Here is a 23,074-nt window from a genome sequence, read left to right as displayed (position 1 = left end):
CTAGACAGCAAACACCAGACCCTAGTGTTACAATAAAACCTTGTTTGCAAAGGCAGCCAGTACACCAGTTTTCGCAAGCCATCATCTGCAAGCCCAGTTTGGAGTAGCCTCACTGTGAATCCCTCTGCAGGTCTGTAAACAAGAAATGGCCAGCTCTTGTGGCACGTGCCTACGATGCCTGTCCAGAAGTTTGAGGTAGAAGATCACAACCAACTTCCAGGGCAGCCTAATCTCCAGCAAGACCTCTTCTTAAAATGAGGATGTAGCTCAGTGATAGGACACTGTCCTGGAATGTGTGAGGTTGTGGGTTCAAGCCCCTTTATTGTAAAGCAAACCAAACGAGATGAAAACACCCCCTGTAAGAGAGGGAGAAGAATGCTTAGTAGTGAACGTTTGAATGTGGGCTTTTCATATTCTGAGATATTTTGGGGTAAGTTGTGGCTAGATATGAAGAAAACTGGGCAAATACATAAACTGAAGAGAAACACTGGTGTCTGACTTGTTCTTAAGCTGAGTCCCAAGATCTGCCCATGGTTCTCTGGCATGAGTTTGCCCAGCACATCCTGGACTTTCTCCCCACTTAAACCATCTGGTTTATGAGCCATGGTTAAAAATGCTGTGGATATTATAGAGCACTGACCCTTGGTCTGGACTCATTTCTGCTGCTATATTGCGTGTTTTGTCTGTAATGTAGAGTAAATGTTTGCTAATATTCGTGTAAAGTTCTGTCTATGTGAGGCCGGAACATTCACATGCCTGCGCTGACCGCTCTTCTCTCTTCACAGCGGGACGTTTCAGTACACCCTGGAAGCCACCAAATCTCTCCGTCAGAAGCAGGGGGAGGGCCCCATGACCTACCTCAACAAAGGACAGTTCTATGCCATAACCCTCAGTGAGACCGGAGACAACAAATGCTTCCGACACCCCATCAGCAAAGTCAGGGTATGGGCCGCATTTCTCAAAAGTATGGGGTAGCCGGAGGGCTGGAATTACTCCTCATATCCTTGTGGAATGGCATGGAAAAAAAAATTCCAAAATAAATAGCTCAGAAAGTTTGGTGCAAGAGAACCTATTGGCTCCCAGTTTATCATTTTAATCAGTAACCAATAAACCCCAGGGGAGCAACTTGGTTGAACATGCTTTTTCATCGTATCCAAGGAATTCCTCTTACCTCATTCCCGGCTTGTAGGCTGTGTAGCTGCTTTCAGTTGGCCTATAAATCAGGATATTTGTGGGTGCAGGGTAGCTGAGAATATTTCCTGCTGAGTCCTGGACCATTTACAAGTCTCCCAAAGCCTTCTACAGCCCTCGGCTTACACAGAATTCACAAGATGAGCTCCCATCCCCGCCAGCAGTAGCTTGGAGGGATTTCAGGTTCATGAGTATGAATCTCATTTGTGGGAAACGACACCAGAGTCCTTGCTGTCTGCTTTGGGAGCCTGCCAGTATCTGGTATTCCCACCACTGCCAACAGGGAGGGGTCAGCTAATCCGTCTCTACTTGAAAGGAAAGTTACTGCGGGCTTTAGGAAGGGTTTCCTGCAGAATAGGTTTTCCTGGTCTGTGCTATGCCGCTTCTTGCTGCTGTACCAGCAGTCTCAGCCCACTGTGTTCTGTCCTTCGCTAAGTCCTACTAAGCATTTCAGCTTGAGAAGTAGGGAGCTGTAGCGCGTCTTGGGCACAGTGCTCCCACTGCATGCCTACTGCACGGTGAGCCCATTGGAGGTCGCAAGGTGCAGGACACTAGCCGTTGTGAGGAACATTGACATGTTCCAACCCTATGGCAGAGCCAGGGTGGAGGACACTGCATGAAGAGGTCCCACGGTGACAGTGTCTTCCCCGTATGAGGGACTGTATAGATACCACATATCCAATAACTTATTGAAACTAACCATGACCCTTTTTAATAATAATGAGCTCATTGTACTGTTGTAATATGACATGTAAGAAAACTTGGCTTTCAGAAGCTAATAAGTGACGATAGTTAAGATGGGAGGGGCCTCTGGCGTGGGTGCCAGCTTCCTGACTCTAACTCTTCTAAGCATGAGGGGGTTGCATTGTGCTGGGGTTGTCTAGTTCTAGTCTGTGGGAGGCTTTAGGCTCCATCCCCAGTACCACCAAGAAAACCAACTATGACTAGAAACTGTTCCTTGGAGCTTCCTGAAGGAAGGAAAAACAGAGAAATTCTCCCAGAGTTCTCCATCCAGACATGGGTGTCTTGGAAGAATACCTGGGATGCATTTGTTTTTCCTTTAAGAAGTCTTAAGTTCCAGGCAAGAATATAACCATATATGCATGAGTTCCACACAGTATCGTTTAAACACTCTGAAATGGTGGCAGCCATCTAAGGAAGGGACAATAGTCTCCCAACAGGTCCACTTTGATGGGATCATGAAGTCCTTTAATATGGAAATTTTATGCTGGGTATGATGGTGCACACCTCTTATACCAGTACTTGGGAGGCAGAGGCAGATGGATCTCTGAAAGTTCAAGTTTTATAGACCAGGCTGGCCTCAAGCAAGTTCTAGGATAGACAGGGCTACACAGAAAAATTCTGTCTCAAAAAACCAAAACGAACCAAACAAATAAAAACATCCAAAATCCAAAACAAAACAAAAAAATTGGTTAATATGCAAATTTTATCTCCTTTTGTTCCATTTTGATTGAAAATGTTATCTGAACCAGTTTGGTTACATACCTATAATTCCATCTTTCCGGAGGCTGAGACGGGGATTGCCGCCTGCACTCCAGAAATGACAGTGAATATATATAAATTCAGTTTAATGAGTCTGTTGGTAATTTAGAACTGAGTTGAAGTTTGGATTCTTATTTCTGTGAGATAAGAATTAGTTCTCTAGCTCACATAAGGAACAATCACATTTTATTGACGTGTTATAAACTATCTGGGGTTTTAAATCTCTGTTGATCAGTGTGAGTTGTCTCCTAGCATTTCTATATTTCCTGTGTAACCCTCCATTATCTGCTGCACTCCAGCCGGAGGCTCTTCTAGTCGAGAGACGGATGTCTGCTGCTTTAGAGGACACCAGTTCCTTCTAAGACAGAAGCTTTCAGATGAGTTGATTCCCAGGGCAAACCAAATGCCCATTGGTGCTCTAGCGAATCACTCAAAATAGCAAAGCTGCCGGATTGCTTCGTCTGATTGTTTGTGATGGTGCAGGAAGAATACGGGTTCTGCTCCTCTGTGCTGTTTGTAGTTTGTGTGTGTGGGGGGTGTGTACACGTGTAAGGCCCACACAGAGGATAACTTGTGGAAGTTGGTTCTCTCCTTCCACCCTCTGGGTCTGTGAAGTCTAACTCAGGTTGCTAGGCTTGGTAGCAAACGTCTTAACTCACTGAGGTATCTCATTGCCCTATTCTCTGGTCATTTTTGTTTTGTTTTGTTTTGTTTATTCCTCGAGACAGGGTTTCTCTGTGTAGCCTTTGCTGTCCTAGAACTCACTCTGTAGACCAGGCTGACTTCAAACTCAGGAGTCTGCCTGCTTTTGTCTCCCGGGTGTGGGATTAAAGACCAGAGCCCCACTGTGCCCAGCTCTCTGTACTTTCTTAAACAATAAAAGGTACATTCTAGAAACATACCCATGGTAGCACTGCCAGAGTGGGGACTGTGTGACGTAGTGGGATGCTGAACGAGAGGGTAACGGCGGCTCTTCTCCCCTGCAGAGTGTGGTGATGGTAGTCTTCAGTGAGGACAAGAACCGAGATGAGCAGCTGAAATACTGGAAATACTGGCATTCCCGGCAGCACACAGCCAAGCAGAGGGTCCTGGACATTGGTGAGTTGCCTGACTCTAGGCTCCGGCAAGCTAGCAGGCTGCCAGTCGGAGCCCAGTACAGTGACCACAGCAGAGACTCCTGCAGGGCTTTGCCTGCAGGGATCATGCATGCTACCTGTGATAATATGGTTAGTACACACGTCAGACTGAAAATCAGTCGGGCTGAGAAGAGAACAAGGCATTTCCCTTCCAACAAATTCAACTTACATACTAACAGTAATGTGTTTGCGAGAATCATGACAGTGTCCAAAACATTTCCGTGCCCGTGTTTGTGCCAAACAGGCCGTGAGCAGGTCAGATAAACTCTTATCCCCTCTCCATGATAAAGCTCAGGCCCATGAGGATCAAGACCCCTCAGGGCAGTGTGTGTGTGTGTGTGTGTGTGTGTGTGTGTGTGTGTGTGTCTGTCTGTCTGTCTGTCTTGTGACTCTGCAGCTCTGTTCCAAGTCCTTTTCATTCCCACATGTACCCACTGCGAGAATAGGTGGTCAGAAGATCTGAGAGACCTGGCCTACCTACCAGGCCAGAAGAAATGAGCCTGCTGAGTTTATTGTCTGCTCCTAAACGCAATGTCTGCTCTCTAGAGACCAAGGAGGCTTCCAGACAGCACCATCTCCCCAGGGTCCAGACAGAAAGGCAGACATCTTGCCAAGTAGTCAAGCAGTTCCTTGCCAAGTTTGGAAAGGATGGAGTATTGGGAGGCAATCCTGATAGTATCTGAGGGATTGGGGAATCAAAGGGGAGCCACCCAGTGGGAGTGGGGACCACAGAGGAAGCAGCTTTCCATTGGGAGGTGGAACCCAGAGGAACTGCTGCCAGCCGCAAGCTCGGTGCCAACCTGGAGAAGTGCCCAGAGTTTCCTGCTTCTGAGCTCCGCACCTGGGTTTCTCACTGGTGAGATCGAACCCAATGCCAGGGGGCACAGGGCCCCAGAGATGGAATTTGTGAAGATAAGCTTCTAGACCCAGAGGAGAGCTGGAGAAATGAAATAGATTTCAAAACAACCGGAAATTTCATGAACGTATAGACAGTAATACATGGGTTTAGTAATATTATTCACAGAAAAAATAAAGCAAATCACATTTTCTTGTATTTATGGTCATAACCCTTTCTTTAGACTAAGGCTATGGTCTCAGTGAAGGAAGGCAGAAGGCAGATTTTCACTGGATATCACATAGTATTAAGCTGGTAAAAGGATGCTTGCTTTCATTTCCTAAACAATGGAACAGGGCTTTGTAGATTTTTTTTTATTGTGGTACCCACCCTTAGTAGCTCCCTGGACCAGATGACCAGATGGCAGAGATAAGCTAGTGACTAGATTAGAGGGTCACTAGAGGGCATTTTGAAACTAATTTGCATACAGCCTGTAGAATGGTTAAGCTCCTCCCATTCCTCATTTCCCTCATCCCCACACACAAGGGCTTGAGTGGATGGAGAGAGACACACAGGAAACTGAGGCAGGGAGAAGGATCTGCCATGTGAGGTGACTGTCCTCGAAGTCAGTACAAGTGCTGGGGTAAGAACTGTCTTCCTAACCCAGTGCTCTGGGACAAAGGACCGGGGAACTCGTCCTAACCTGTTCTGTAACTGCCTGTGCAGCGAGCGGAGGAGCAATTTTATTTTATTTGAAAAGTTAGTCTTATAATTATTGCCCAAGAAAATGAGAGAAGCAATTAAATAGAAATATGGGCTCAGTTCAAATAAGACAAGTAATCGAGGCGTCTTGCTGGCTTGCCTGCCTATTCCGCGCTGACACTGGTATGGGGTTAAGTTTTCAGGGACTGCAGTAATTTCCCGCCTCTCGGGTCCTTCAGATAAATCTCTTCTTTATTACCTCCCGTTTGCCTTCAGCCTTTCTTCCCCTAGAGAGCCTCACATGTGTGTGAGTGCAGAGTGTGGGTGCAAAAAGACGTGCGTATGCACACTCCTGCACGTGTAAACACACACACACACACTCTTTAAGATGACATTTAACAAAAAGCTTCATGGGAGGCTAGGCTGCTTGTTTCCAGCCTGAGATCAAGGCATAGAATCTGTTCCTATGCTTCCAGAGCCTAATCTCCCTCCGAGTCTAACTTAAGCCTGAAAATTGCTCAGGGAAAAACTATGCAACTGGAGGTTCAGTCAAGATTCAAACAAACAAACAAATAAACAAACCCACATTCCTGGCTGGAGATGGCGCAGTGGTTAGGCCTTTTGATAGCCTCCGCTCTCACAGAACACCTAGGTTCAATTCCTAGCCACCCACGTGGCGGCTCATAAGCATTTGTGATCTAGTTCTAGCACATCCAAAGCCTCTTCTGTCCTCCCTGGACACCAGGTATGCACATGGTGCATACATATCCATGCAGGCGAAACACTCAGAAATTTAGACACACAGTCAGATAAATCTAACAACAACCAAAATACAGTTCCCAAATCTCCACCAGTGTCTGTTGTTACCGCTAGTCAGTGACCTTCAGTTTTTGAATGAGAAACTGAGACCCAGGCCTCTTTAAAGTTCATTGTACATTTAAAATAAACGTATGTGTGAATGTGTGTGAGCGTCAGAGGACACAGAGGACACTGTAGGAATTGGCTTTCTTTTTACCATGTGGCTTTCTGGAATTGAACCTATGTCCTCAGGCTTAAAAGTAGGGGCTTCCACTGGCCGTCTTGTTGACCTAAGCTAAGTTCTTCTTTTGATACAGGGTCTCACTATGTAGCAGTGACTGACCTGGGACTCATCTGTAGAGCAGGGTGGTCTCAGATTTACAGAGCTCTGCCTCCCAAGGGCTGGGTTTAAAGCCCTGTGCCACTATGCCCTGCAGTCTTTAGTGTTAGACATTATAGGACCCACAGTCTCTAAATTCTGCCTGCCATAGGTCTGGGTATGGGCATGAGTGTGTTTTCACCTCACTTTGTAGGGTGCTGAGGTAGCCAGCCCCAATCCCTGTTCTCCACCTCTCTGTGTTTCCGCTCCTACCCCTGCAGGGAGCCAAGTTCCCCCTCCTGCCACGGACTTTCCCCCCAACCAAGCCTTTCATTTACCCAGCATGCCCCTGCATTCATGCTGAGGGGGATATGCACCAGCTCTTGCATCAGTTACAGTGGGAGGACATTTTTGCTGTTCCTTACACAAGCTTATATTTTTTTGGAGGCCACCCCTCATCACCCATTCCTCGTCCTTCACTCTGGCAAGGTGTTGTATGCTGCCTTGTGACCAGAGGAACCCCAGGAGTTCATCTGTGGCTCCATGAGAAAGAAAGGAAGCGAAGCCAGGACCAGATTGAGCCTGTGTTCCCAGAGTCTGCAATTTTTCAGCCAAGACGTCTCTTCATCAGCTACCCCCACTCCCACCCAGGGTGCTCTTTGCACGAACACGCATCTTATCAGTGAGATTTCTGTCGCTGTGTGGTCCCATCACCCTCCGACTCTTATCTGTACCTCGCATCAGCACCCCTGTCTCTGAGTCGGCTGCTGTTTATTCGTGTATGTTTGTGTTTCTTGCTGTTTCCTCTCTTTCTAGGAGGTAAACTCCATGATAAGCCTCTGTTCTGTGCTTAGCACAAAGCCAGAGACGCAGTGTGTGTTCTGTAAGCGCTGAATGAGTGTGAACGGATGTGTGCACGAGGCTCCCAGACTGGCAGACGGTCGGTGTGAGGGAATGAACTGTACCCTAGCAACAGTTACTCCTTGTGCCCCACCTCCTATGCTCTGAGCTCTCTCTATCCATCATGTACTAACAAAATTCCTGCTCTGGAGGGGAGGCTGTGGTCGAGATGAATAAACAAGTGAAAATTCACCCTCCAAACAATTGTTGTGTTGCCTGAAAGCTGGGTTGTGAGATGGCAGGTCAAGAACTCCATCCAAGTCCACCCGTGGTGAGTGTGGTGGCTGCTCCCCCTCTCTGTGGTTTCTTTGCTTTATTACAGTGTCTGGTTGGCTCTTGGTTCTGGTCCCAGAGTGACAGCAGACACCATAACTCACTCTGATAGCCTGCTGCTTTTGTCCTTACCTTCCAACACCGAAGACTGACTGCTACTTACCTACCTACCTACCTACCTAACTACTAACTAACTGGGACTGTTGCGTAGGTCTGGAATATCTGAAAGCTGGTTCAGATGTGTGGTTCTTATGCGCTGGTTCCTAGACTGTTTAGGGTGGGGTGAGGACTCCACAGAAGTCAGACAAACACAAGTCACACAGCTCTTTCTTGTGAGTGCCTTGACTAATGGCAATTATTCCAGGCTGTAAATAAGTTTACGTTCTGCTGCTCAAGAAGCATTGCCTGTCAATTATGCCTCCCACATGGAAAGCCATGTAAATGATATTTGTGTTTGATTTCGAGTTTAAAGGCTCCCCATTGTATTCAGACATTGAGTCAGCAAGGCCCATGTGTTTTTCCACACCAACTTGAGGAAATTTGCATACATCCATTCAGCTGAAGTTTATTGACCGTCTTCTGTAGGCCAGGCCTTTTTCAGCCCTGGAGATTAGAATGTAGCTAAGGAAAGGCCTTGCCCTCTGTTGCCACCACACAGAGGCAAGAAGACGAACAATTGGCATTTCAAAAGGATGGTTTCTGGGGTGGATATTTCTGAAGGAACGTCAAAGCTCTATGAGTTAAGAAGGAACTGAAAGCCAGGAAATAGCACCCGCCTACATAAAATGGTCAAGATTAAAAACAATGATAATGGAAGACTTTTATAGATCTAATAAAAAAGATAGGATGCTAGGAGGTGGTGACACAAGCCTTTAATGTCAGCACCAGGGAGGCAGAGGCAGCTGGGTCTCTGAGTTCGAGGCCAGCTTGGTCTAGTTCCAGGGCAGCCAGGCCTGTTACACAGAGACAAGATAGGAGAGGCTCAAGCTCTCATGCATAAGAGAGAGAGAGACAGATGGGGGGAGAGGGAGCTGATGGAACCAGTGCAGGGAACAGAAAGCAGGAATACAGAATAAATTCGGTTGCGGCAAGATTTGCTTTTTGAAGGGATTCGTGGTAATCAGAGCAATAGATTCACGACCAATGAAACTTGCTGATCTCTGATTCTAAAAGGGTCCCTGGGTCAAGCTGTTTCCATACAGCACACACTGAGGCCTAATGGAAGCTGTCTGAGCTGGAGAGAGTGCCCAGGGGTCCACAGACCTGCAAGGACCAGTGACTCTGACCAGTTAAGACCTTGTTGGCCACCCCAGAGCTTTGTTGGCTGTTGGTGGCCAGTCCTGGAGCTGTGCAGAGCGCCAAGGATATTGTTGTGGTCCTTTGGCCACCACCTTCCCCAGCATCTTCACAGAGGAGCATCACAGAGTAGATGTTGGAAGGAACTAAGCGAGGATTCTCATTCCTTTTGCTTTGACGTCGTCTTTCCTCTACAAAAGAGTTGTGCGGTTTTGTTGGAGAGTTGGGGGTGCTTGCACACACACAGGAGCCTATGCATGCCCATGGGCTCTTTATACATGCTTACCTTGTTCTTAGCTAATCTGTGCTTTTCTGTTATTAAACGAAATGGGTTTGGTGAGTCCAGGATACTTTAGAGGAATCCTAGAAACTCTCCGCATAGTGTATCTTACCATTTGTCTAAGAGGTTCTGTGAGATTGCATGTTAGCCCTTCAGAATGCATCTCAGTAGAGACAGGAGAGAATGTGTAGACATAAGAGGCAAACAGACACATGATCTTTCTCCAAGGTGAGTCCACCTTCACTTTTGGGGTTTAGACAAGCATCTTGGACAACTGTCAGGACTCTAATGGGAGAGCGAATTCTGGGCCCTCTTGTGGGGAAAGGACACAGTGGGAAAGGAACTGGTAATGTGTGGATGAGGGAGAAGAGGGCCATGGAAGGACAGTACAGTGCTACCAGCCAGGCAGTGACTGCCCCTACTCTTGGGGGCGAGGGTGGCCAGTCATGGGGGAGCAGAGGTAGGCCAGCTATTGGTGCATGCTCTCTAGGGCAGCTGCCCGCCTAAAGAGCAGCTGGGCAGCTTCCTGGGGTCATTTGCATAAGAAAGTTGCTAGTTTTACAAGCATGAGAAATCCTGGAAATGGATCCCAAGTCTGGACTGTGAAGTCTACTCCGTGAATAAACGCAACTATTTTTCAGTTACCTTTCAAAGAGGGACAGTAACTGAGATGATGGTCCACAACTCATCAGCATCGTGACGATAGACCCGCAGCCAGCTTGTGGACACAATCCCGGATTCTCTCACTGTGTTACAGTTTAGATGGTCCAAAATAGTGCACATCCCCATTCTTTCCATGTCCTGGGCAGGGGCGGGGTGGCAGAAGCGGGTTTCCATTCCCAAAGCAGCGCCAGTACTTTGCAGTGCCAATGGACAGCACTTGAGAGGCCGTGGGGCTGCCTTGTGTTCTTATTCAGTCTCTGACTTGGTTTGCAGTCATTATTTCCTGCCACGGGGTTTACTAGGTGTAGCGTTAATAGTAATCCTGTAATTATACATTTGATTTTCAGTTATTAGCAAGCCATTATAGGATTTGGGTCTGTGTGCCTGTGTGTGTGTATCCAATACAAACTTATGTCTTAAAAGTCATTTTAAAATTGTGTCCCATTGTAATAGTTTCATGGGATGGGAGCCCTTTGTGTTAAAACCCAGTTGCAATGGCATAAAAATATTCCTGTAAATTTAATTCCATCTGAAGATCAGATGAAACCTCCCAGAAGGTTCTCAAGCCCAGAGTCCTGACGCCCATTGTGAACTATTCAGGTTGTAGCTTCCTGTGCGAGACCCATGCAAATGAGAATTGTATTCAAATGAGATCCTCTTCCTCTAGAGTTTTCTGGGGGAGCCTGGCTCTGCCCTGCTGTGTTGCTGTACCTCGCTGCTGTCTTATAAGACATCTCAGCAATCTGGTGTTGAGTTGGACAGCGGAGGCGCATTTTGTGGCCCCGAGGAGGAGATGATGAGCCCCATGAGGGGATCTAGCCACTGACCGCTCCTGTAAACTTAGCTCAGATTCTCCCGCCCACTTTCTGGAAAGTCTGGGGCTTTTTTCCTTAGCAACCAGTGAAGGAAGTTCATCTTAGGACAGTTTTAGGTTGCATCTATATTTCGAAACATACTTAAAAATTAAACTTGATTGCAAAGTAAAACAAAATCTTGAGATCACCCCAGCATTTAAAACAGCCTGTGAAGGCCGGCAGGGGGAGAGGCTCTGAGCCCATCTCCTCTTCAGAACCAGGTGTGAGGGGCCCATGGGGTGCCTGTCAGGAACCTACCAGATCCTCCTGCTGGGTAAGAGGCTCTGCTCCAGAGGGCAGTGCTGAAGCTGTGGTTGTTGAAAATTCCTTTTCATCTTCAGCTTTGGTTGGGAAACATTTATGTGATAAAAGCATCATCAGGTGTGAGGTTAGGTGTTTAAAATATCATAAAATGCAAGCACGCTATAAAGCCGAGTATTTGTCCAGGCAGAAACTAATTCGGGTAATAACAGACCCACTTGGGTTTCTGTTTATTGCTTGCATGTCTCAATTTGAAGTTCAGCAGCTCACTCAGTCTGGGTTGGCACCCCCCCCCCCCCCCCACACTCATAGGAGTGGCCCTGGGCTCCCCGTTTCCCTCTGTGAGAGGGTCAAGGTGAGGTGCTACATGGACAGAGCACCCAAAGGTTGGGGCTCATTCCCCAGCTCCAGCCCTGGACCTCTGTCTTCCGTGTCCCTAGATTTTACCCCAGATCCCAATCTATTCATGTCTCAATCCAGCTTGATATCATCTCTGAAAACTGCCCAATGCTATATCTATAGGGATATTTTTACCTTTTCTGCCTTCCCCCCATTTATTCTCAAATTCCTCGTTCTCCAGGGCTCTTCTTGCTGGTGATATATCCTCCATACCCTCCACCCTCCCGCGAGACAGTTCACTTAAGAGCCAGTCTGTTAGCAGCCCCTCCCCCATTCAGGATTTATCACGTTGCTGTTGCTCTATTTCCTTGGCTGTTGGCTTCATCCTGTCCTTCACCCCGATGACCTGGTTATCTGAACGAACATTTACATACCCAGCACCTGGTACAGAATATTGTACATAGTAGGTGTTTGGCCAATGTTGAGTGTTTGAGCAAGTCTTTCAGGTGCCCTTGGGCATCTATAGGGCAGTTTTGGTAAGCACGGATGTTCTTGTCTAGTTAACGAGGAAGTGTGCTACAGGGGACTCAACTCTGTAGGAACTCATTTTGTGTCATTTTTCTGTGTATGTGGAGAGACAGACAGACAGACAGACAGACACACACACACACACACACACACACACACACACACACAGAGAGAGAGAGAGAGAGAGAGAGAGAGAGAGAGAGAGAGAGAGAGAGGAACGTAGGAAAGCCACAGGTCCACCTTGGCTCTCAGTTCTCTGGTGTATATTGCTCATTGACCTGGACTTAGTTAGCTGAATCTGTCTGTCCTTGTCTCCCTAATATAGGATTGCAAGCATGTCATCACATTCAGATTTAAAACAAAACAAAACAAAACAAAACAAAAAAAAAACAAAAAAAAAACCCTGGGTTCTGGGGGGTTGAATTTGGGCCCCGTGCTGGCAAGGCAAGCCTTTGGCTGACTGATTGTCCTCCAGCCCAGCAATGGAATTTCTTGTATTAGCTGCCCTTTTATTACACACTAGGTTTTTTGATAAACCTAGGTAACTAAGATCCAATGACTGAGCATAGAAGCATCATGCATGCTAATAAACCGGGGAGGGGGGGATTCTCCTTTTAAACCTAGCGAGAAAATGTTAGTTTTACTAGATCGAACAAATTGGAAATTGCTTTACAGCAAACAAAAACAAAGAGGCAAGATTTGGAAATTCAGAGTTGCATGTTTTTGTAGCCTTTCCCCCATTTTTCCTTTCTGCTCTTAGACTAAGGAAGTTTTGTCTTTCTAGATCCAGAACATTATTGTTTAATGAGTCTTTTCTGATAACAGCTTTTCTTTTCTCGGGACTATTTGAGCCCGAGTGACTAATCAGGAGTGTCCCAGGGAGGATTGAGTGTAGTGGATTCTGGAAGACACGCCTCTGTCCTGCGTCTCCCCCCTCCCCCCCAACCTGCCACATTTTAATGAGAGGGTGGAGCTGCTCCATAAACAGAGACTTTGCCAGATGGTAATGAGAGTTCAGTGTGCTCGTATACAAACACACACAGAAACACGCACAGACACACACGTGCACATGCGTGCACACACAGAGACACATAAATACTCAGTGCACGTGCACACACAGACGTACATGTGCACATGCGTGCACATAGAGACACATACACACTCACGTGCGCGTGCACACACAGACACACACATCCACATGCGTGCACACAGAAACACATACACATTCACGTGCGTGTGAACACACAGACACACAAACACACAGAAACACACGTGCACATGCTTGCACACACAGAGACACATAAACACTCAGTGCACGTGCACACACAGACATGCACGTGCACACACAGACACACGCGTGCACATGCATGCACATAGAGACACATACACACTCACGTGCGCGTGCACACACAGACACACACAAACACAGACACAAGCATGCACATATACAGAAACACACAGGCACAGACACACACGGACACACACACGTGTGTGCATGCGCAAAGACACAAACACAAGCACGCACACAAACATACACAGGCACACACACAAACACACATACACACAGAGAGACACCTGAGCCATGTGTTGGGGCTATAAAATGCTGTATTCCCTCCCTCCCTTTCCTTCCCCCGTTGCCCCTGCTTTTCTGGGCACTGACTTGACTGCCCTGAAGGCACGTCTTCCATAGGTAGGGTGCAATCTACTCATTGTGTAATTTATACTTCCCATTTGTTTAATTTTTGTGTTCTGCTTGAAACCTGATGCTGTCTTTACTTGGGGATGTTTTTGATGAGACCTCTCAAGTAGCGTTTCCCCTTTTTAAAGATGCATGTTGAAATAAGCAAGGGCTTCTTAATAAATGAGTCTCCTGGAGCTCAGCATCTCCGCTTTGATCTTTCCCCAAGATACTAATTCTCCAGAATAAAAGTTTTGTTGTGATTGGTCATAGTCACCCCTGTATGAATGGAGGACCGACTTAGACAAGCCATCTACCTGTCCAGGCTCACCGTTGTTCAGTACCGTAGCAATCATTTTTTCTCTTTGGAGGACAAATCTAATCTAGCTTTACCAAAAGATACATTTAAAAGAACAGCATCTCAATCTTGAAATTTTATCAAACCCTCTAATAATGCTAGAAAATAAGTAAAAGTAAGTGGAGATGTCAGGAACCATCCTTGTGGTTCGTCATGTTGGTCCTCTAACCTCCCCCCACCCCCCCACCCCTCATGGAACAGATTCATCTTTCCGTGACTGTAAGCTAGTCTGATAGATTTAACTGGCAGCGTGCGGCACTTGGGAAGCGAGAAGGTGGAGGAATTGGGAGCTTCAATTTAGTGACGATTCCGTGATTATCCACGCGAGGACTGAGAGTGTCTGGCACCCCTGGTGATCAAAAGGCCATTTCCCTATGTGGATCTATTCCATTTAGCGCTCTGGTCCTCTGCTGAGCACTTCCACAGTTATGTCTAGTGCCAACTGATGCACCACTATGATGGGCTTTTGAAATGACCATGAATGCTTCCTAGGAGCTCACTTCTTGAGATTCTTAGCAATAGTGTAAAGTACCATCATTTGAGAAAACTGATTCTATTTTATTTTAATTATTTCTTTTAAAAATCAGTTGGTTTTACCACAGGCCACTATTTCTGGAGCTATTTGATGTGGGGTGGGAAAGGTCAGAGTCACTGCTGGAGTGACTGTCCTAAGAAAGGCAGTAACTTCTAGCTCTGTGTTTGATAGTCTTCAGGTCCCATTTCTGCCCCACAAAGCCCCAAGGCATCAAGTGATGAAAGAGACTGGGAAACTGGAGCAGATAACGAACACTCTATATTATACAGAAGTCTAAATGATCACCAAAGCACAGTTTGTATTTTTATACATTCAGAAAACTCTCTGAAGGTGCCAGGTGCTTTTGTGTGGTTCACAGATTAACGTTGTGTAGGCCAGCAACAAAACAGTTCAAGTTAAAACTCTCTGAGTCACATAGACCAATTAGAAAGGTTTCTGTCTAGCCAAGTTGATTAGGTGTGTAGTTTTAAGCCATGATGCATATATAGGCTCAATATATGTGTAGATACATACTTACACACGGCATATGAACTATCATTGAGGTTATTTCACCATTATTGTTTTGAAGTAAATTGCAGGTCAAGACACACTTGTGTGTCCTTCTGTCTCTCTGTCTGTCTCTCTCTCTCTCTGTGTGTGTGTGTGTGTGTGTGTTCCAAACTAAGTCTTCATGCTTTGCTTGGTAAGCACTTTCTCCACTGAACCATCTTCCCTGCCCAAGGACAAGCCTTCTTAAAAATGAAGTCAGTGGGGCTGGAGAGGTGGCTCAGAGGTTAAGAACATTGCTCTTCGTCCTGAGTTCAATTCCCAGCAAACACATACTAGCTCATAACCATCAATTTTAAGATCCGATGCCCTCTTCTGGTGTGGAGGGAACACTGTACACATAATAAGTAAATAATAAAAAGTGAAATAAACTTGTATAAAAAAAATAACGACATACAAGGAACATAATAATACTCTATAATGCAATGTTTTTCTTACTTTGATTTATATTGTTATTATATTGAAATACGTAACATTGCCCTATATAATTCCTTCCCTAGAAATACAATTCCTGCCCTAGAAACCAAACGCACACACAAAATCATAGATTTTAGTGCAAAGAGAATCCTAGGAAGGATGTCATTTTCAGTCACACCAGGGAGGCCATTATAATGAGCTTTGCCGAGTAGATAGCAAAACACATTGACTGCTGTAGAGTAAGAACACGGAAGACTCACTCAGTGTTGGGTCACACGTATTCATGATCTCACCCAGAAACGTACTGGATTGTGTTTTAAAAAGGTCCACACTTGAAAGATTCTGTGTCGCAGAAGCCAAAAGAGTTTGGTTTTGTGTGGAGACAGAGCTTTGTAGGCAATGGTCCTAGCCTGGCCCTCAATAACGAGTGTGGTTGTAGTGTGTTCCCCAGAGTTCATGGGTTGGGAACCTGATCCCCAGTCTATGTGCTAGTGTGTGTGAGCGGGGAATGATGCGATGGGGTCACGAGAGGCAGATGTGCTGGAGGGGCTCCTGAGCTGGCATGTTCCCCGTGTTTCCATGTGATTCCCCTACCCATGGTTGTGAAATGAGAAAGCTCTTACTACAGGCCATTTTTTGGGCTTCTTATCCTGGAAAGCTACATGCTATTTTTTTTTTAATAGCAACTTACTAAAGCCCATGTTATTCAGTGTAGTAACAGAAAACAGACTAAGACACAAACCAAGTAAGAGCAGTGTTGGAGAGGAACTTAACGTGCTTATATGTTCTTCAGTTTTTCTTTTTCCTTCCTTCCTCCCTTCCTCACATGACCTACTTTCCTCTGTGAGATCATCACTCAGGCCTGCAGATGGGAGACACAGATGTTTGGGGTCAGGTATGGCCATTGTCCACCATGTCAAGCAGCGGTGCCTTCTTTAGGTAGCATTTCTGTTCTTCAGAAGTAACTCACTAAGGGTCACAGAAGAGTTCATAGGCCTAGGATTCCACAGCTAATGCGCTTGCTAGCTGTAGCCTGACTTTCACCCTCCAGATGGACCTTTGGAATCAGAGCCCCAGACATATCTACCATGCCATATTCTCAGGAGCAAGAAAAAGCTTCTGCCGCTGCTGCCGTGGCTGTGCGCAGACCTGGCACAGTTCCCAGACTCGTCTCCAGCATTCCACCTTCATTTATTTCACTAGTCCAGGCAGAATCCACGTCTTCCAGGAGAGTGCCATCTTCTGTATTAATTATACCACCCTGTTTAATCTCCAACAATATAGAGAATAATTAAAGGGCGGCAGTTATAATTCTCCAAGTGCACGAAACTTAATTAAGGCTCAGGAGCTAGCTTTTCCTTTGACTGCCATCCAACATCACGGTGCCCTTACCATCAGTTTGAGGTAGCCTCAGACTGAGTTAAAAAGAAAACACGCAATTAACAGACCACTGATTGTATGCAAAAGATAAAAGTAAAAGATAACAGAAGGATTCACTTAGCATCCTACCTCCTGCGAAATTAAACACAGTGGCATCCCATAATTTCTATGCAGAGGATAATGTGCCAGAAATGCATGTGGTAAGTGTGCACACAGGTGTACTCAATACCTTCCAACAGACGCTGTAAAAAACGTGAGCCTCTGTTAACTGGGTTTCTGTCCCACCAGACCCCACAGTTGTTCATTCCCAAAGAAACACACAGAGGTCTACATTAATTATAAACTCATTGGCGTGATAGCTCACGCTTCTTATTAGCTCTTACAGCTTATATTAGCCCATAATTCTTGTCTGTGTTAGCCACGTGGGTTGGTACCTTTTTCGGTGAGGCACTCATATCTTACTTGCTCTGTGTCTGGCTTCCTCTGTCTCTGGGTGATGATTGCAGACTGAAACTTCCCTTTTCCCATAATTCTCGCTGCCCCGCCTCTACTTCCTGTCTTGTCACCCTGCCTATACTTCCTGCCTGGCTACTGGTCAGTCAGCGTTTATTTAAAATGCAAGTGACAGAGTACAGACCAGTGTACCTCAGCGAGCATCATTTTCCCACTGCACCAGTCAGTGCCTTTGGTTTGCATGGATGGGCTTGCTTGAACTTCTTCCTGAGCCTTCTCGTGATTCGGGTTCTGGAGATTTTTTGTTTGTCCCTTCTCTGTAAAAGTACCTCCCTATTCCTTGGGGCTGGAGAGATGATGGCTGGACCTGAGTTTGATTCCCAGCAACCACATGGTAGCTCACAACTATCTATAATGAGATCTGGTGCCCTCTTCTGGCCTGCAGCATACATGCAGACAAAACGCTGTATACATAATAAATAAATAAATCTTTTTTTTTAAAGTAGTGCCCTATTCCTGCTCTCCTTTGTTAAGTGACTTCCCACAGTCCCCAAATGCTTCATTTTCTGCCTTCAACATACATTCCCTCAGCACTTCATAAAGTAGTTACCAAAGCATGTGTTATCAATGTCTGCTGATGACTTATGGTTGAAATTGCAGTTGAAAGTGTGGCTATTGGTATCAGGCAGGCCTGAACGCAAACGTAGCTGATCTGTGGTAGCTCTGTGATTTCCGCAGCTTGATTTCTCAGTAGGAGTGGGCATGCTGATACTGCAGGAGCAGCTGCAAGGACTGGAGGAGGCAAAAGACCTCGGTTTTGGCACAAGGCCTAGAGCACCGTTATCATCTCAAAAGCCTATGGGTGTGAAGTCCAGAAGATGTCAGTGACTTTAGCAGAAGTCCACCCTGGGCACAAGGATAGACCTCTTAGAATGGGTTGTGTCTGAGAGTCCCTGAGAGATGGCTGGTCCTCCTGTATATGGCGTGTGTCCACCAACATGGAAAGGTTTTTAGGGGGACAGATAGTCTTATATGAACTTTGTAAGTGAAGACTAAAGTGTTTTCTTAGACCATGTGAGGCACGAACCAAAAGTGCCTAAAGGAGCCAACTGTTCTGCCACAGAACCACGACTCCTTGTGTGGAGAAAGTGGGCAGCAAAGGAGCCATACGAGATGGTCTGGGAGCTGGCAGAGATGCTGTCCTGGCCACACTCCATGCTCATGGAATGAAAATCTCTAGCAGTGGCCTGCACCTCACCAAAGGCCTCTACTGCCTCTGGTGGCCCCACCTACTGAGCAGCACTGGCCAGGCAGTCTCCAAGCCATGGGAATCCATGACTACCCACTCTGCTCTGGGGCACCCTGGCACACCCTGACACACCCCGACACACCCGACACACCCTGAAGGATGTCCGTGGCTATGGATTTCCACATCACTTGCCCTGACTTGTCCAGAACACAGCAACCTTAGCCTGGAGGTTTTGGCTTTATGGCCAGCAGCAGGGCATCACGGAGCTGGGTTTCATCACCTTTGCTCCTCCCCGTGATTCCAGGTCTTCTGGGGCTCCTTGCTCAGCTGTGTGATTGCCCTTTTGTGTGTCAATTACCATAATTAATAAAACTGCGTTCATCTTAATTTTCTGTTTTTGATGGACTGGAAACATTAGTAAAAAGAAAAATCAAGTTTCATTTGAAAAAGCAGGCAGATTTAGGACAATTGTCTTGTTTATTTATATTATGTGTTTACTTGTGTTCTGTTTTCTCTATTGAAAAAGCTATAAGATGAGAGACCTAGTGAGGACATCTCTTGGCACACAGTAAACATTTTGGTTATCGTGTCTGTTGATTGAGTGCAAGATAAGAAGATTCTGGAGTGTTTGTATATTGCACTTGGTATGGCAGCTTTTCCTTTTTTCAGCCTCTTTAGGGGAGAAATTAAAACTGGGAAAATAAAATCTTGTGATGTAGGAATCCACGGTCTCTTAGGTGCTTGGTCCAATCCCCTCGCTTTGTCTGCATTTCTGACTGGCATTGGCTTTCTTAGTCACAGCTGACCTTCAAACAAATAATCTCAGAGGTGCTTCCTGAAGAATCAAGGAATTCAGTTTTCAAATTTGGTTTTCTCCTTCTCTCTCTAAGTGTGAAAGTTGTTGGCTTGCCAAAAGTAAGGAACCAGGTTCTGAATATCAGCTTGGAAAGAGGCGGTCTGAGAAGAAAGGGCACAATCACCCTGGGTGTAAATTGTTCTTCCCTAGAACAGTTTGACCAAATTGGTGAGCCTTAAGATGATAGCTGGGACTGGTGGCACACATCCTTAATGGCCACACTTGGGAGGCAAAAGTTCCAGGCCAGTGAGGGCTACCCATTGAGAACTTGTTGCAACAAAACAAAACAAAGCAAAATCCTTATTTCTGAGAATGTGCTTTTTAGATTTTCTTTTGTGTTGGTGCACAGTGTTGAATCCTTATTTCTGAGAATGCGCTTTTTAGATTTTCTTTTGTGTTGGTGCACAGTGTTGAATCCAACCTCTCCTTTCTCTGGCCCTTGCTGTACCAGTAGGCTCCACCTGCCCCTGAGAATTTACTTTAATGGAATATAATTAAATTTATATAACATTTAGCTGTAAAATAAATTAAACACTGGTGCAGTTAACTACTAACTGTTAACTGGGTGACCAATGAGAATAAAATCACAGCTGGGTGGTGGGGGCACATGTCTTTAATCCAAGCACTTAGGAGTCTGAGGCTGGGGGATCTCTGAGTTTGAGGCCAGCCTGGTCTACAGAGTGAGTTCTAGGACAGCCAGGGCTATAACAGAGAAACCCTGTCTCAAAGCTACCCCCTGAAAGAAAACCAAACCAAAATAAAAAACCCACCCCCCCAAAAACCCCTCAAAACCAAACCAAAATACCCCCCCAAAAAACCAAAACTAAAACAGAAAAGCAAAATCCAAAGATAGAAACAAGAATAAAGTCATGCCACAAGGTCTGATATGGTGGTATTTGGTCCCCAACAATAATCTTACCAAAGGTTTAGGTATGGGAAGATGCTAGAGATGCACCAATCAAAACAATACAGCCAGCAATGAAAAAGTATTTATTACATTACTGTGTAAAAATATTTGCATGTTTTGGAGAAAGGGAGCTAGATAAGAAAGTCTTTCTTATGTATACAATGTTTTGCCTGCATGTTCACTTGTATGCCAGAAGAGGGCACCAGATCTCACTCTAGATGGTTATGAACCACCACATGGTTGCTGAGAATTGAACTCAGGATCTCTGGAAGAGCAGCCAGTGCTCTTAACCCCTGAGCCATTTCTCCAGCCCCATAGATAGGTATAAAGGTAGTTAATTGTGGGTCAGCAGACTGTGGTTGCTTTTAAATTATTTATGTTTGGCTGACTTCCCTATGTTGAATATACATACTTGCCTGACTTCCCTATGTTGAATATATATCCTTGCATGTTAAAAGTTTATGTGCTGGGCTGGAGAGATGGCTCAGTGGTTAAGAGCATTGCCTGCTCTTCCAAAGGTCCTGAGTTCAATTCCCGGCAACCACATGGTGGCTCACAACCATCTGTATTGAGGTCTGGTGCCCTCTTCTGGCCTGCAGACATACACACAGACAGAATATTGTATACATAATAAATAAATAAATATTTTTTTAAAAAGTTTATGTGCTTTGTTTAAAACATAAAAATCTAGGATTGGGCCTAGTGTCTCAGAACTGTAAACTCAGTAATCAGAGAAGGCATTTTGAGTTCAAGGCCAGTTTAGGTTACAGAAACAAAACAAAACAAAACTATGCCAAAAAAATGGTATTGCCTTGCTTTGAGGTTTCTTCAGGCAGGAATAGGAACGGACACAAAGAAAATGAGCGAGAGCTCTCCATAAGAACCCTGGCTGGCTAGATGCAGCAAGGAGATGTTATCTTGTAAACATATAAGAAACGTAGACATAACATCCAGCGATGCCACTTTCAGCCCCTCAGGGTGGGTAGAAAGTAGAAGAGATCTGAGAAAGAGGGGGAAATAGAATTCAGCCTGAGGCTAGACCAGCAGCCTCTCCTAATGGAGTCTGAAGAGTCATTCTGGAGAGTACAGTCCTAGGTTTTCCTGCAGCCATTCTGATCCTAGCAGTAAGAACTCTTCCTGCAGTGCTATCTGAGGTACCAGGCATTTTAATCATCTGGGAGAGGAAATAGGAAATTATGCCTGCTGGTTACCATGAGTTTCAGCGTAGTCATAGGTGGAAATAAAGTGGTGAGGGCTGCCATATTAAATACAGGACACCCAGTTAAAGCTGAGCTCTGTAGTATAAATATATCTTAAGTATTTATTGCACCCACAACCTTGGCTTGAGTACTACACAGCTTATAAACACCTAAGCTGTGTGAGCAGAGATGTCAGCTCACCATGCCCATGACAATACACAGCACATATCTCCTGTTGGTTGCTACTGTCTTGGTGAGGGAGTCAAACAGGATGGAAGGGAATGGATGCATAGTATGCAGGATGGAAGGGAGTGGATACATAGTATGCAGGATGGAAGGGAATGGATACATAGTATGCAGGATGGAAGGGAATGGATACATAGTATGCAGGATGGAAGGGAATGGATACATAGTATGCAGGATGGAAGGGAGTGGATACATAGTATGCAGGATGGAAGGGAATGGATACATAGTATACAGGATGGAAGGGGATGGATACATAGTATGCAGGATGGAAGGGGATGGATACATAGTATGCAGGATGGAAGGGAGTGGATACATAGTATGCAGGATGGAAGGGAATGGATACATAGTATGTAGGATGGAAGGGAGTGGATACATAGTATGCAGGATGGAAGGGAGTGGATACATAGTATGCAGGATGGAAGGGAATGGATACATAGTATGCAGGATGGAAGGGAGTAAATACATAGTATCTAAGGAGTGACAATAGGCCCGAGACTGGAGTGATGACCATCAGCCAAGTGTGATCCACTCAACTCTCTAGAGTACAAAAATTAGTTTTATCAATGTCTTTTTTTGGCATGGGGGTACAGTTCAATGGTAGAGCATGTGCTTAGTATGTTCAGGCCTGTGTTTGATCCCCAGCCCTATCTGCACATGAAGACCTTTCCTGTCCTGTAGTTTCTTTACCAAAGTCCTAGTGACACCATCTGATTGACAGAATATTTTGTTTTCCAAAAAAAAAAAAAAAAAGTCCCTGTGGAGGACCTGTCAAGAAAGCCAGTAGGAAGGTGATAAGAAAAAAAAGCAAAATGAATTAATGATCAAATCAGATAAAGACATGGTTTATAAAGATTTACTCCTTTAATAAAAGAACGTGTGTACAGTGTTTCAGCGGTGGAGGAATAGTATCAGCAGAAATTTGTAGTTTATTACAAAAGTAGCCAGAAAAATCAGCAAATTTAAAACTTGTTCATTGACAATGTGTTATCGAGAGACTCCTATCACTGTTGGTATGTGTGTGTTTGTGTGTGGCGTGTATGTGAATGGTGTGTTTTGAGCTGGGGTCTCATGTATCCCAGACTGGTCTCACTTGGTCCTAAGGATAACCCTGAACTCCAGAGCCTCAGTCTTTACCTCCCAGTGCAGGGACTGTGGGCAGGAGTATGCTTTACCACCTGGCTACTCTGCTAAGACTTTTTTCTCTTCCAATGTCATAGCCGATTACAAGGAGAGCTTCAACACCATTGGGAACATCGAAGAGATCGCGTACAATGCTGTTTCCTTCACCTGGGACGTGAACGAAGAGGCAAAGGTTAGTGAAACTTGTATTGACTATTCCCTGAAGACTCTTCCAAAATGCTGTGTATGTAGT

The 23,074-nt window shown here is 45.4% G+C and overlaps 1 protein-coding gene across 3 annotated transcripts in view; it reads left to right on the top strand.

The window, feature by feature from the left end:
• Grhl2 (grainyhead like transcription factor 2) overlaps positions 1-23,074 on the top strand; it is a 120,287-nt gene that overhangs the window by 52,138 nt on the left and 45,075 nt on the right. For all 3 annotated transcript variants that reach the window (XM_041637644.1, XM_041637643.1, XM_041637645.1), the window contains 3 exons: positions 786-942; positions 3,681-3,792; positions 22,920-23,014. In XM_041637644.1, the coding sequence (XP_041493578.1) occupies positions 786-942; positions 3,681-3,792; positions 22,920-23,014 (364 nt within the window). The remainder of the gene's footprint in view (positions 1-785; positions 943-3,680; positions 3,793-22,919; positions 23,015-23,074) is intronic.

Source organism: Microtus oregoni, unplaced genomic scaffold (genome assembly GCF_018167655.1).
Source record: "Microtus oregoni isolate MIOR12 unplaced genomic scaffold, Mior012 000053F_ref0000044, whole genome shotgun sequence".
NCBI classification, from domain to species: domain Eukaryota; kingdom Metazoa; phylum Chordata; class Mammalia; order Rodentia; family Cricetidae; genus Microtus; species Microtus oregoni.
This window is presented reverse-complemented; position numbering and strand designations above follow the sequence as displayed.